This window comes from Podarcis liolepis (genome assembly GCF_965112155.1).
Source record: "Podarcis liolepis genome assembly, chromosome: 1".
Classification (NCBI taxonomy): Eukaryota; Metazoa; Chordata; class Lepidosauria; order Squamata; family Lacertidae; genus Podarcis; species Podarcis liolepis.
In genome coordinates, this window is record NC_139554.1 from 139,098,340 (window position 1) to 139,114,294 (window position 15,955).

Genomic DNA, 15,955 nt, shown 5'->3' on the forward strand with positions numbered 1-15,955 from the left:
GTATGTTTAGCCTGTATAAGAGGAGACTGAGAGGAAATATGATGGATGTCAGGGAACTGCCATCGGCTCAGAGGCTAGAAATAGAGGGGGGAGTTGTGTTACAGGGAGCCTCCGAAAATCTTGCGAAGCAGTTCCTCTTCCGGCGAGGAGGAAAGCCCCACCTCCAGTGGAGAAGAGGTGCAAGGACCAGAGGTGATAGAAAGAGCCTTAACACCACGCCTGAGCAAGCAGGAGAGGAGGGAAGCACACCCCTGCCCTCGCCCATCATGCGCAGTAGTTTGAGGTGCAGGGAGGGGCGGAAAAGGCTGGGGGTGACGAAACTTTTATGTTGGGGGAGGTACAAGGACAGACCACTCCCGGATTCTGCTAGCGATTGAGCCAGACATGAACTTATGACACTCTTCACTGTAAATAGTTTGCACCAAAATAAAGCCTGTAAAAGACAGGTCGGAGTCCTGCCTGGTTACTCTCGAGCAACCACAACAGCATCTGACAATAGCCATCTTCAAATTTCTAAAGGGCTATTAAATGGAGCATGGATGAAGATTTCTTCTCCCTGCTCCGGAGGCTAGGACTCGAAACAAGGCTTCAAGTTACAAGAAAGGAAATAGGGTGGCACTATTTGCACTAGCAGCAAGAAAGATAAGGGCAACCTTTCTGGATAGTGCTAGTGCTAAACCCTAGGGACGCTGACTAGAAGTAACTTTCCTAAATTGTAGACTTGTCCTGGTGTTGTGCATGTATTGTTTTTATTTATTTTTTATTTTTGTAGCTGTGTGGTTTGTGCTCATACTGTATTAGCTATAAACAATATATATGTGTATTTCAAAACTAAAGAACTTTCTGACAGTAAGAGCTGTTTGACAGTGCAAGAGACTCCCATGAGAGGTGGTGGACTCTCCTTCCTTGGAGGTTTTAAAGCAGAGATTAGGTGACCATCTGCCATGGATGATCTAGTTGAGATTCCTGCGCTGAAGGGGTTGGACTAGACGATCTTTAAGATCCATTCCAATTCTACAATTCTATGATTCATTCAGAACATGAGCTCCAGACCAAGCAAAAAAAGTGATCTCAACCAGGATCTTGGAAAGGTTCTCTAGGTATAAAATTCTATGGCTCACGGATTTCATTTGAGACACATTTTTTAAAGTGAACTCTCCTGATTAGCACTTTCTGAACAAATACATAGATCAGAACACAGTCATATTTCATGTTTTGCACGTCTCTGAATTTTGCAAAATGGTTATTGGCTCCAAAATGCATGTTTTATGTTAAAGGGTGATAAAATATTTTGGGATAAAATGCATATTGAAATGCCAATTTTGTGGGTAAATATGTCAAAAAATAAAGTAAATTTGTATGCATGTTTTTGTTGTTGTTTTTAAATGGGGACCTTCAGGGTGCAATACCGAGGGCGGACGCGGCAACTGGACTTGCTTGTGGTCAAGGGCCCCTACATTAGCTTACTGGGATTGGCATGGTTTGGACCACTGGGGCTAGCTGTCACCGGGGTGAACCACACTAGCTTACAAGTGGACGTGGACGCCATATGCAAGGAATTTCCAGGGGTTTTCGACGGGAAATTGGGACAGTATACGGGCCCCCCCATTGCGCTACAGCTTGACCCCGCAGTACGACCAGTCAGGCTCAAGGCCCGCCGGGTCCCGTTCGCCTTGAAACCCCGTATAGACGAGGAATTGGACCGACTCGTGGAGCAAGGAGTGCTGGAGCCGGTGCCTAATGCCCCCTGGGAAACCCCAATCGTCACTCCCGTCAAGCCTAATGGTTCGGTCCGTATCTGCGCAGACTACAAATGTACCATAAACAAGGCCCTCACGGCCCACGCATACCCAGTGCCAGTGGTCAGCCATGTCCTTGCCACCCTGGCTGGGTCGAAAATTTTTGGCAAGCTGGACTTGGCCCAAGCATATCAACAGCTGCCAGTAGATGAGGCCACAGCAGAGGCACAGACGATTGTGACGCACAGAGGAGCGTTCAGGGTAAAGCGGCTGCAATTCGGGGTCAGCGTGGCACCAGGCATATTCCAGAATCTAATGGACTCTCTCCTTAAAGGGATTCCTGGTGTCACCCCCTTCTTCGATGATGTGTTGATTGCCGGGCCCACACCAGAGGAGTTTGAGGACCGCCTCCGCACCGTTCTGCACCGTTTCCAGACGGCGGGTCTCAAGGTGAAGCGGGAAAAATGTCTACTAGGAGTGCCTCAGGTGGACTTTCTGGGATTTATGGTGGACGCAGAAGGGGTCCACCTGACTGGGGACAAGGTACGGGCCATTTGTGATGCCCCAGCGCCCAAGAGCAAGACTGAACTTCAGGCCTTCTTGGGACTATTGAACTTTTACCATTCCTTCCTTCCCCATAAGGCGGCGGTAGCGGAGCCCCTACACAGACTCCTGGACAAGCGGGCCCCTTGGGTGTGGGGCCAGCGCCAGGAGGCCGCATTCCAGGCAGTCAAGGACTTGCTTGTCTCAAACTCTGTCTTGGCACACTTTGACGAGAGGCTGCCGGTGGTGCTAGCACGCGACGCCTCACCCTATGGCATTGGCGCTGTCCTGGGGCACCAACTCCCGGATGGAAGAGAGGTACCGGTGGCGTACTTTTCCCAGACACTCAACGCAACCGAGCGGAACTACTCGCAAATCGACAAGGAGGGTCTGGCAATCGTGAAGGGAGTAAAAAAATTCCATGATTTCTTGTACGGGCGGCCCTTCACCGTGGTGACTGACCACAAGCCGTTGCTTGGCTTGTTTGCTCCCGAAAAGCAGACCCCCCAAGTGCTGTCTCCTCGCGTCCTCAGGTGGTCAATTTTCCTTGCCAGCTACCAGTATGCACTGATTCACCGACCTGGGAAGGCGATGGGCCATGCGGACGCCCTCAGCAGGCTACCACTACCGGAAACAGGCCCTGACCCAGCACCTGCACAAGAGGTTATGAGCCTGGAGCTGCTTCCCGACCGCCCCATTCAGGCACAAGAAGTTGCACACCATTCCAAGAAAGATAGAGTCATCTCCCGGGTCCTGGACTGGGTGTGGAGGGGATGGCCCAGCAACAGCCCCGGGCCAGAATTCGCTGGCTACACAACCCGCAAACATGAACTGTCAGCCCACAAGGGGTGCCTGTTATGGGGAAGCAGAGTCGTTGTTCCCCAGCCCCTCCGCAAAAGGGTCCTCACAGCCCTACACGAGACACATCCTGGGGTAGTAAGAATGAAGGCCCTTGCCAGGAGTTATGTGTGGTGGCCGGGGATCGATGGAGAGATAGAGGCCTGGGTCAAACACTGCCAGGCCTGCCAAGAATCCCGCCCAGATCCCCCAAGGGCCCCAGTCCAGTCCTGGGAGTCCGCCCGAGCACCATGGTCACGCCTGCATGTGGATTTCGCTGGCCCCTTTCAGGGGAAAACATTCTTCATAGTGGTGGACTCCTACACCAAATGGCTGGAAGTCGCACTGGTACCGTCCACTTCCACGTCCGCAGCCATCCGGGTACTACGCAGGCTGTTTGCAACCCATGGGCTCCCTGACACTCTCGTCTCAGACAACGGGACTGCATTTACGTCAGGAGAATTCCAAACCTTCACAGCGCAGAACGCCATCCGCCACATCCGTTCGGCGCCATTCCACCCTGCCACCAATGGCCAAGCAGAACGCATGGTGCGGACCACCAAGGACACCCTCCGCCGCATGACGCAAGGGGACTGGGAGTACCGCCTTGCCACATTCCTTCTAGCACAGCACAGCACCCCCAGCTCAACAACTGGCCGGAGCCCCGCTGAACTACTAATGGGTCGGCGCCTTGCAATCAGATTGGACCGCCTTCACCCCGATAGAGCTCAGGATGAGGTAGTGGTGGGGGAAGGCAGGAACCCCCGGACCTTCGAGGCCCAGGACCCAGTGTACGCAAAGAATTTTGGGGCAGGCCCAGCATGGGTACCCGCCACAGTCACCAGGGTCACTGGCCCAGTGTCGTACGAGGTGCTAACGGATGGAGGGCAATGCTGGCGTCGCCACTGCGACCAGATACGGCGACGATTCCCAGGAGAAACCCAGGAGGAGGACAGGTCAGAGGAGTCCCAAGGGAACAGCGGGGCAGTGAGGCCCATAGAGCAGGAGGGGCCAGCAGGAGAGGCAGAATCAGTAAATACAGAGAGGACCCGTGAGGCCGAAAGGACACCGGAACCAGAACCACGCCTGAGCGAGCCGGTTGCACCAGACCAAACAGCCCCATCACAGCCAGCATCCTTGGAACATGAGCCAGAACCTGGAGCCCGGACCAGGGAACACCCCAGGCCGCAACGCACACGTAGGCCGCCGGCATACCTTGAGGACTATGAATGCGACCTCCCGGGCAGGACTGGAACTTAGAGGGGAGGGGTGTTATGTACTGAGTTGAATAGGATCCAAACTGAAGCAGTCTGATTGGTCCTAGAACAATAGGATCCAAATTGCAGCAGTCTGATTAGTCCTAGAACAATAGGATTCAGAATGCAGCAGTCTGATTGGTCCTAGAACAATGCAGCAGTATGATTGGTTGGCAGGAACCACCCAATCCTGCTCCAGATAGAAGTGAATCCACAACCTGATTGGCTTACAGTAGAATTCCGGAATTAGCCAATCATGTGCAGCCCATTGTGTAAATAATGTATATAAAGCAGATACTGTGAGGGGACTTTCATTCATTTCTCCTCACCACTATGAGCTGAATAAAGAGCATGAAATCACTTTGCGACTCTGAGTATATTTCAAACTTGCAGATTGATGCTGAAATAACAGACTGGATTTTTCAATGCACATATGCATAGCGGACATGGACCAGAAGCAGATTGATCCATCTATCCCTAATATATTTCCCTAAGTGCTGGACTTGAATTCTTTTAGCCCAGAAACTGTGTTTAATTCTGCAAGGACTCTTGTCAGTTTCCTGGAAGCAAGGACAATGCACGGTACAAAGATGAGAAATGCTGCAATGCTGCAGTGAGAAAAGGATGAAACAGTGCCAGGATCAGCAGCAATTGCTCGACACACACACACACACACAGAGAGAGAGAGGGGGGGGGGGAATGTGGATGGAAATGGACTGGAATGGGTGGAAATATGAACATTGATTTTCTGTCTAAAGTAATTCTAGTTACAAGATCCATGCTTCTGAACTGCAAAGAATACAGTATCCTCTTCAAATACCTTTGAGAAATAACACCAGGCTTTGGAAGAGGATTTCTCACTTTCCCCAGTGCCCAAACTAGGAAACGAGAATATATGTTTCAAAACTATATGTTTCAAAACTAGCAACTCTTCAGATTCACTAAGAATCAATAGGAAGCTTCTCGTGGATTTGCAGCAATGCCAGGCAAGGGCCTTGTTGAAAATGAGGAGGAACCAAGAGTGGAAGAACCATCTCTGAATCACCTGCCTGCTGCAAAGTCAGCATATGTGGTCACAGGCAATCCTTCTGCCTGGCTGAGGAACATTTTCTCACTATTTCTGAACATCGCCTGCAGGAAGATTAAACAGTCTGCAAGGAAAGAAGTGTGGAGACAGGCACAGGGATATAAAAAGAGCATCCAATGTTTCTAGGGCTTAATTGCTACAATATTCCCCCAGACAAAAAGAGAATAAATGTTACAGGTTACTTACAAATAATAATCCCCCCACCTTCCATACAGTGCTACACTGGGGTAGGGTAGATCCAGCACCAGGAGTACTATATCCTGCCTTTAAGGGAATAAAAGGCCGCGTCCTATGGGGAATAACCCTCCCATTTCCTACTGCAATGCCGGGGAACCTCCAGCTTGTGGGCTTCCCATTTGGTCTGTGAGGTTGTTTTGGACATCACCAGAATTACCACCAGTCTATCTATTTGCCTACTTTTCATTTGTGTAAGAATGCCCCAAGTAAAATCACTCATCATGGCCAATGCAGAAGATTAAATCTCAGAAGATTTTAAAAGTGAGGTTAGGCTCAACAAATCTTGAGAGATGCTGAAAGAGCAAAGCAAGGGGAAGGTAGCAGTGCAAACAAAAAAAATGTCATTTGCAGTGATGGATTATGTGTTTGTTAGTGATTATAGAGAAGAGAAGACTCCCTGGAAAAGACCCTGATGTTGGGAAAGATTGAGGGCACAAGGAGAAGGGGACGACAGAGGACGAGATGGTTGGACAGTGTTCTCGAAGCTACCAGCAGGAGTTTGACCAAACTGTGGGAGGCAGTGGAAGACAGGAGTGCCTGGCATGCTCTGGTCCAGAGGGTCACGAAGAGGCGGACACGACTAAACGACTAAACAACAACAACAATAGCTATTAGGTTATAGCATTAACTCTGCGGTTAGCTGTGCCATTTTATGTCCATTGCACAATGTATCCCCCAAAAGCAACAACAAGAATGAATAGAAAGTAAACCTAAGTTACTTCATCTTATCAAATCAGAAGTTAGCCCAATCCGCAATTTGGGTAAGATGAAGTAATAAAATTTAAATGGATGATTCCTATGTTTTATTTTTTAATTAAATTCTAACAAAGTTTTTTTAAGTAATAGGGTGAGATATACATTACTATGAATAGTATTGGCATTTGCTATTGTTTCTTAAAGCACAAGGCATGTTGTTGTCTAGTGCAGTGTTTCCCAACCGGTGTTCCGCGGCACACGAGTGTGCCGTGAGACGTTGCCTCGTGTGCCGCGAGATGCCTGGAGGGAGGCGGGCGAGTCGGGCGGCGAGAGGCGGGGCGGCGGCGGCGAGGAGAGGCCGCGCCTCCTGCTGCTGCCTGGCGCTCCTCCTCGCAGCCGGCAGCGCTGCCTGGGCGCCTCCGCGCGACTCTGCCTCGCTGGGTTTGGTCTCCCAGCAGAGACGGGTCACACGCGCCCCTCCCTCCCTCCCTCAGCCTGCGCGGAGGGAGAGCCAGAGAGAGGTATCGCTCCTGCGCGGCGGGAGAGGGAGCAGCCGGAGCGATGCCCCAAACGAACGCATGGGACCGGAGGGGAAATCCTCTCCGAGGCGGAGTGAGCGCAGCTGAGAGAAGCCTTTCGAGGAGCTGCCGAGGGAAAAAACTTTCACTTTTGTGCGTCCCTCCCGGCGTGACGCTGCGCGCTGACGTCACGGGGTGGGGCTTTAATGGTGGTGTGCCGCGAGATTTTTTTTCAGTAAACAGGTGTGCCGTTGCCCAAAAACGTTTGGGAAACACTGGTCTAGTGATGTACTAACATAGAATTAAAAACATGCTCCTTGCCTTAAAAGAGAGACAGAAACAGAAAGCTCAAGTTGGCAGGTAATGCTAATGAGCTCCCCAAAGCAGATGCTCATCTGGTCAGTATGTCGCTTTCCAGCAAAGCACTGGCTGGGAGAAACTTGTAGTAATTCCCAATAAGCATAAACGCTGGCTTGGATCCAAAGCTGCCCTCTAGCTAGCCGAAAGCCTCTTCCACTCATTGACAAGCCGTTTCTGATACAGTGGTACCTCAGGTTGCCGTTCCGGAGCCCCATTCGCAACCTGAACGGAAAACAACCCATGTCTGCGCATGCACAGGTCGCAATTCGCTGCTTCTGCGCATGCGTGTTATGTCATTTTGCGCATCTGTGCATGTGCGAATGACAAAACCCAGAAGTAACCTTTTCCGGTACTTCTGGGTCACCGCAGGACGCAACCTGAAAATGCACAACCTGAAGCGGACGTAACAAGAGGTATGACTGTATAGCAGAAGAATGATGCATTAGAAAGATGGCCCCAGATCCACTGAAGTTCTTCCACTTGCTAAATTTCTGGCACTTCACACATCTTTTCAAGACTCTGGACTGCCTACTACAGCTTATATGTTAGCAACTGTACGTTTCTTATTCACCATGTTTCTCTTATGGTAATGCAACCTCCAACACATTGTGGTAAGGTAAAGGTAAAGGGACCCCTGACCATTAGGTCCGGTCGTGGCCGACTCTGGGGTTGCGGCGCTCATCTCGCTTTATTGGCCGAGGGAGCCGGCGTACAGCTTCCGGGTCATGTGGCCAGCATGACAAAGCCGCTTCTGGCAAACCAGAGCAGCACACGGAAACGCCGTTTACCTTCCCGCCGGAGCGGTACCTATTTATCTACTTGCACTGCTAAGTTGGCAGGAGACAAATTGTGGTACTTCACTGCAAAAGGTTTCCTAGTAGCATTTCATAGTACAACACTAATGCACTTCCTTCTGATGCTCACGATTCTTTGGATCCAGGTAACTTGACAATGCATATATAAATACTAGTTACATAGCCCTTGTCTCCAGCAGTCCAGGAGACACTGATTCTTCATAGCTCACTCTTCCTGTTTGAAGACCCAAGCCTTAGCTACTCTGCCCACTCCTTACCTACCCACATTCCATGAGTCATATTCTTCCCTTCTCTCATCTAAAGCTCAGTTCATCAGTGAAGACAAAGCTCTTCATTGTGCATGAGAGACACTGCTTCAGAGAAGCTGTTATCTCTTGCGTTGATGATGCATAGAGTTTGTAGCTTAATTAAACAAATCTGACTAATGTATTAGATCAAATAGGCGCATACAAACCCATTTCAGACCTATGCAGGTGGCTGGTTTAAGAATTGGTTTCTTCTGCGGCTGGATTGCTGTTTTATTATGCATATTGCATATAATATTTTAAGTCATCTTGCTCTGTTGTATTTTAACAAATTGTCAATATACGGCCCAGTGAACTATCACACTGAAGGGTGTGTTATAAATACATTAAATAATTATTATCAATAGTTTCATAATTTGTAATATACTTACAATGGATTTGCATTTGGGTTTATAAATTGTGGAACTTGACACTGCAGCAGACTAAGGGGCCTGCGTATAGTCTGCCTCAGTATAAAAAGAACAAACAAACAAACTGACGGTTCCAAAGACCAAAATCAAGACAACAAGTTTCTATCTTGGGTAGTCCCGATTGGTGCAATAAAACCTACACCAGCAGTTGGTACTTCCAGGAGGCTGGGGAAGAGACTTACCATCACTGCTCTCCCCAACATTTGCCTTTTAGTGCTGTCAGCCTCCTCTGGAGGAGAGATGGGGGCTGTCTCCCCCATCTCTCCTCCAGAGGAGGCTGACAGCACTAAAAGGCAAATGTTGGGGACGTACCCCAGGCACGTCCAACAGGTAGATCTTGATCTACTGGTAGATCACTGGACGTCTGTGGGGATCACAGTAGCTCTTTCCTCCCCCTCCCCGAAAAAGCTTTGGCTCCCCCCAAAAAAGCTCAAGAACTTTGCCATGAATCCCCAAAACATGGTTTTCCTCCTCCCTCAAACTATCTCAACAACTTTGACCTGAACCCCCCCAAAACAGGGGTAGATCACTGGCAGTTTTTAATTCTGTGAGTAGATCGCAGTCTCTTGGGAGTTGGCCACCCCTGATCTACCCCAACAAATCCCTGGCTGAGCTGTATTTAATCCAGACTCCTTGGAGTGAAGCAAGACCAATACCAGAAACTTTATTGATGATTAACTTTAATTTTTGCTTTATATTTATGTACTTGAGCCTAGATTATTGTTGGTGCTTTGTAATATTGAATTTATTCTGTGTTTGCTCAATTGTTGATTTTTGTTACTTTGAATTTATTGACAACTTCTGTATTTTAAAAAATTGGGTTTCCAATGCTCTCTAGTTTGATGCTTTAAATGTTTTCTGTAAGCAACTTTGGGCAGGGGCGGAGGAAGGTGGGTGCAGACCGCCCCAGGTGTCACCACTGAGGGGGGTGACAAAATGCCGGCCGGCACTCACTGTGGGGCCTGCAGTGCGCCCAAGCCACATGGCTCTCCTGGGACAGACATGGTGGCTTGGGTGTCCACAGGCTCCGCGCTGCCCAAATGGTCATCCTGCTGCCTCCCCCCCAGCTGTAGGGTTGGCTGAGTGGGAGGAGGCAGGCAGACTCCAGAGGCCTCGCGGTGCGCCCGGTCCTCACCCTGCCTCTATGGGAGGCTTGCCCCACCCCTTGGTGCTCTGCCCCAGGTACCCAAGCGGCTTCCTCCACCGCTGACTTTGGGCACAGATTGTTGTGGAAAAATGGTATATAAGTAAAATCAATCAATCAAATAAATCTACGCCATTGCCAGCACACCCAGTAGCAAGAAGGCTATGGCCCAAATTATCTAACAATATTTTACAAAGGGTTAATACAATTCAGTACTGAATGCAGTGGAGCTGTAGTAACCTTTTAGCAGAGTAACTGATTACCCAAATGGCTTGATCTGACAAACTTCCTTATTCTGGAGCCCTCTCTCTGGAGTACTCTCTCAGTCAAGACTATCAGCAAAATCCAAGCTTTGTTTCTGAACTGCAGCCACTTCCTAGACTTCAAGTAGGAAAACATGTGTTTGAATGGATTCTCCCGCAACAACAACCCCAGATCTCTTTGCACATACAAAACTGATATCTGAAGCAGAAGGATAGTCTATGCATTGCAGAACTTTCCCTCTAACGTTAATTTTTTTCTGAACTGGAAATGGCTTAATGGCTTGCAGGTCAGTATATGCATTAAGATTAAGCAGCTGGTCTGACTTTTCGTACAGCAAGTCACATGCTCATCTTCTAATATTTCATTTAACTCAGTTATATATTCAACAAAAATGGCAGTGGTGCCAGGAATCACATCCAATGTCGTGACTATAATGACCTCGGTTTTTAGAGTAAAATAGTGTAGCGAGCCAGGGAAGAAATCATTTATGACAGTGTCTGCCCTTGGTTTCACTATTGAGACCTGATCCTGTGAAGTAGGACAACTATGGAACAGAGATGCCTGCTTTATGCTGTGTCAGACAATTGTCCTGTCCAGCCTCACATTTCTGCTGTGTCTGGTAAAGCTATCTAATGCCTTAGACCTTTTCCTGACCCATTATCTGAAAGGCTTTTTAATTTGAGGTGCCAAAGACACATAGTAGAGCACATCCAGGTAAAGGATGTGCTCTACCACCGAGCTGAGAGCCCTCTCTTTCTCTGTGTTGTGTTCCCTCCCATTAACTTTAGGATTTGAACTTGGCCCAGGCTGTCACAAAATGCCTTTCACAAGAGAAACCTGTTCCATTTCCAATGTGTGGGCTGCACCACCTGCTGCAGTCTGATCTAGTGTAGGGTGAATTGGATACCAATATCTGCAGCGCTCTCCCCTTGAAAAGCAAGTCTTTAAAGGACAAAGGAAAGGGGGTCTTTTACCTGCAGTTTCTTTCTCTCCTGTAGCTAGTTCTCCATTGATCCCATTCTCTTTGGTTCTGGAGTATGAGCTCTGTTGCCCACGTGAACCATATCCGCCATCTTCATCCTCTCTGTATGGAAATCCATTGGCACTTCTGACTAGTCCTTCGCCTGTGCCGCTTTGCTCCTTCATCTCAGGGGAGTGTGAATGCGAAGAAGCCTCTGCTATCTGACTTGAAGTCCAGTGTGGTGCCTTAGCTTCATCCTTCCTGTCGTCAGCCATGTTGCTCCGCCTTTACAATCGTTCCTGTAACAAGAAATGAATAAAATATCACTATTATAGGGACATATCAGCACATGTGATGGGAGTGTCCAAAAACTGAAAGATTTTTGCAAAATGTATTTACAGAAATATCTTTCATTATAAGGCAAACAGTTCCCAGGACTCCAGGACTTACGCTACTTAATTTGTATAGTCATGATAGGTTGCAAATTAGAAATAAAGAACTCATTACACAACTATTAACCACTGCAAGAACAACCATTGTCAGAACATGGAAATCATTACAATTATTGACTATGGATCAATGGCATAATGCAATATGTCAAACAACATTACTGGAAAAACTGACACAAAAATAAAAAGTAGCCAGAGGACAAAAGAAATGAGACAATTTTTATGCAATTTGTTGTGATTTTATTGATTATACAAATAAAGAGGTGTATGGCAGAATAGCACCCACAGTTTACAGCATAGTTTGGCGTGCATGAAGTATATATTTTAATTTCCTCTTTTCTCCCTTACTCCCTATAAATTCCTATGAATTAAAATTGTTATTGATTTGAAATACCTTTTACTAATGGTCAACAATCTAAGCATGTATCTTATTATACATCATTTCGTGTCTGCAATAATTATGTATACTTTAACACAACTTGTTAATATACTCAGAAACATTTATCTGAACATAAACTGTTGTTTCATTTTAATTCTTGTTTTATGTAACTGTTCCATGTCATATGTCTAAATATAATAACTAATAATAAAAGAAAAGAAAAAAGAAAATGAATGGGAAATATGTTAATATATGTATTTCCCCCTAATAATATGAATAAACTTCTTGCAAGACTATCTATAAATTGTCATGAAAGAAAAGCCACCATTGGAAGCTTTGCTGTTGACTTCATTACAACAATGTAGCAAGGAAGCAAGGATTTTACCCAACATTCATTCATTAATTTACTTACTTATTTAAAATGCATATCCTACTATTATTTTGAGTTCATGTACAGTTATCCCATTTTATCCCAAAAAAAACCTTTGCCATAGGTTAAATTAGTAGACGGAGCTTTTTTGGTAGAGCAGTAATTTTAACCCAGGTCTTAACCCTCACCATCCAATCCCATATACTATCTGGCTTGCTACTGAGAAGTCCAGCATATTTAGAAATATGCTGTTTCCTGCTTGGCAGGGGGTTGGACTCGATGGCCCTTGTGGTCTCCTCCAACTCTATGATTCTATGAAATACAATAAATCCATTGATGTCAGCACACTAGCTATTTGACTAGGTGCTAGATGGAAGACAGGAGACTTAACTATTTAATTTAAAATTACAGCATGGATTAAAATTCACAAATTAAAAACACCATGGAGCTTCAATCTTTTGGTTGTCAGTTTTTAGGAAACGGATTTTTGGAGCAGCTTCCCATACCTTTAGATTCCAACCTTTGGATTCCCCACTGCTGCCAAAATGTCTACTCAGGAATGCCCACTCAAGCTTTGCCAGTGTAGAATATGGAGAAGAGAGACAGAAGCTATATTCACAAACCAGTACCTACAAAGTTGCATTCACTGCTGTAATTTCCTATAGGCAAAATTGGTTGCTCACCTCAACACTACAGGGCTAGCTGGACCAATGGTCTGACTATGAACATTCACTGCAAAAACAATTGTAAGTAAAAATGTCATTCTTATAACAAGATGAACATACAAAATAGCTTTATATACACAAACCCATAGCCTAGTATCATACTGGTGGCTTTTCAAGGTCTCACGCACCAAGTTCTCACCTGCTACCTGAGATCATTTAAACTGGATATACTAATGACTGGAAAAGCCACTGTGTTATGACACCCAAACCATGCGCTCTACCCACAGTCACAGACCTCCCTGTGTTACTGCTGTAAAGTCCAATGAATGTAGTTTTTTTATTACCAATGCAACAAATCTTAACTCTTTTAATGCCCCTTACTATACATTCAAAATATTTTGTAAAGAAATGCTCACAAGCTGCAGAGATCCCTCTGTATACGAAATGGAAGTCTTCTGTCTTTAAAATGACCCCTGTGTGGTGCATCTTACAGTAGGACCAAACATTGGCTCAATATGTTTAATAGGGGGTTGCTGTGCAGAATGCAGATTAAATTCTCATGTTATTGGTAAGGTGCAGTACAGAATGCCAGAGAAATACCTGGAGTGAATCAAAACAACCTTCTCTGTGTTGTATGAGAAAATTGCAACCCGGAAAATTCTCCTAAATGCAGACTGGTAAGCAGAGAACACATGACAGGTCCAATAATTGCCACTTTTTTTCATTAGTAATTTTGGTAATCATTAAAGTAACTAATAATGTACTGAAAACATTTGCTCTTTTACTTAACTGTACAGATACTTAGCAGGCAAATAATTTTGCAATGGTGTTATTTTACGTAACAGCACAGTATCAGGTACTTAAAAACAAACTAAAAACATGCACAATGACGGGTACAGTGGTACCTCGGGTTACAGGCACTTCAGGTTACAGCCTCCGCGAACCCAGAAATAGTACCTCGGGTTAAGAACTTTGCTTCAGGATGAGAACAGAAATCGTGCGGTGGCAGCGGGAGTCCCCATTAGCTAAAGTGGTACCTCAGGTTAAGAACAGTTTCAGGTTAAGAACGGACCTCCAGAATGAATTAAGTTCTTAACCCGAGGTACCACTGTACAACAGAGGAGACATCAATCTACAGACTATGTTCTCAAATTCAAAAGATGTGCATGAAGGCAGCCTGCCCTTTCTGATAAAGCTATTCATTTTTCTGCTACAAAGCTATTTGAATTGATTTACTTTTATAGCTCCCTTCATGCATTACTTGTGTAAAGGGGCAACATGTAGCTTCATGACCAGAGGCAGAGCAACACAATCATCAGGCAGCTCTTGGGATCCCACTGATCAGGGCCCACTGATGGAGATGCCATTCCTATCTATCCCAGCGTAGGCACACAAAACAGCAGGAATAAAGGGTGGGAAGACACTGTTTTCACTCTTCTACAGTGCCCCAGACTGATGCTATGTTGGGGCATCATGGAAACATTACAACGGCAAGAGGCCATCTGCAGCAGATTATGCTCTGCTGCCTGCTGGCAATGAATAGAGGGGTCTGCTAGCATCGGGAAAGATCTGAGGGCATCACAGGGGACCCAGTGGAGGGCACTTTACTGAGGGTGCCCTCACGCCTGGCACTGGCCTTGAAACTCCAATATAAAGACTATATAAAATCAGACAAGCTAAATCCACTAATGTATTTTTGGTTCTTTTTCAGCCGTGGGCTGGTTCTTTAAAATTGAGCATTGTGATGATTTTGTCCTTATTTGCATTATAGCTGCTTAATTATGAATGCAATTAGAATCCCACCCCACCCTTTGTATTATTGCACTTCCGTAGAGATAGGAAAAACAAGAGAAAACCTGTATTTAGTCAGAAGATTTACTACTTGCCTGGAGAAAGTTCCCATTATCCCAGCATTAAAGAAGTTCCTACAGAATGTGTCCACGTTTTCTTCTTCTTGCTTCTCCAGTGGACACTTTCTAATTTTTAAACTAAAGATCTGAAGAGGAACTAAAGGGTCATTCAGTCCCTCTTCCCACAGCCAGGGTAAAAGTGAGGAAAAAATGAAACCGAAGAGAATAAACTCTAAAGTCTAGCTTGCAGGTAGGCTAATTTACCTAGGTTACTGAAAGTATTTTTCTTTCTAGTCATGATGAAGTATATTTGAGGTTTGCATGTCCTTAGCCATCCACTGGAATTACAGAAATGCGTGTGTTCCAAGTCCTTGTCCTAGAGCCAAACAAAGGCTCTATACCCATTATATGTCTTCTCTAGGGTCTGCCCATTTCTCACTGAAGCTTTCTGGTAAGTTCTATACTCCAGTCATTTCTCTAATCGGCGAGAATGAGAAGGGATGTCCATATATTAATACATGTGAAGTTTTTTCTTCTCCACTTTTAACTGAAGTCAGCTGCAACTAACTGGTGTTGATTAAAATACTTCCACAGAATAGAGAGAGTAATCAACCCCCCCCCAAGTTAAAAAGACATTTAAGAACTAAATAAATCTCAGTTATCTGTGGGATTTTACTCACAGATCTGCTCCCATTCTGCCCTTTTCCAGGTCCAAAATGACCTATTGATGATTGTGTGTCAACTGAATGAGCACAAAATGGTTGCCGTCTTTGGTAGCATTTAAATATGTTATACCCATATTGTGTTTTGAAATTAGAGGGGACACTTTCAGAACATGAACATGTAATTTAGGTGCTACATTAGATATACGTGACAGAGCCCAATAAACGAACAAAGGAATGCCATCCTGTGCATAATGGTAACTACACCTACTCCATTAATTTCTACTGCATATGGAATCAGAGGCTACAAGTGCAACATTGATGTGAAGGACACATCTTAGCAACGGATGTTCATCAATACTGCATTGTCCACTGTTTATGTCAACACAGCATTTTGCCTTGTTTCTA

At 45.8% G+C, this 15,955-nt stretch overlaps 1 protein-coding gene across 23 annotated transcripts in view; it reads right to left on the reverse strand.

The window, feature by feature from the left end:
- Positions 1 to 15,955, reverse strand: part of MAP2 (microtubule associated protein 2) — a 241,669-nt gene that overhangs the window by 110,280 nt on the left and 115,434 nt on the right. For all 23 annotated transcript variants that reach the window (XM_083471736.1, XM_083471722.1, XM_083471734.1 and 20 more), the window contains one exon: positions 11,186 to 11,471. In XM_083471736.1, the coding sequence (XP_083327862.1) occupies positions 11,186 to 11,447 (262 nt within the window). In that variant the 5' untranslated portion in view covers positions 11,448 to 11,471. The remainder of the gene's footprint in view (positions 1 to 11,185; positions 11,472 to 15,955) is intronic.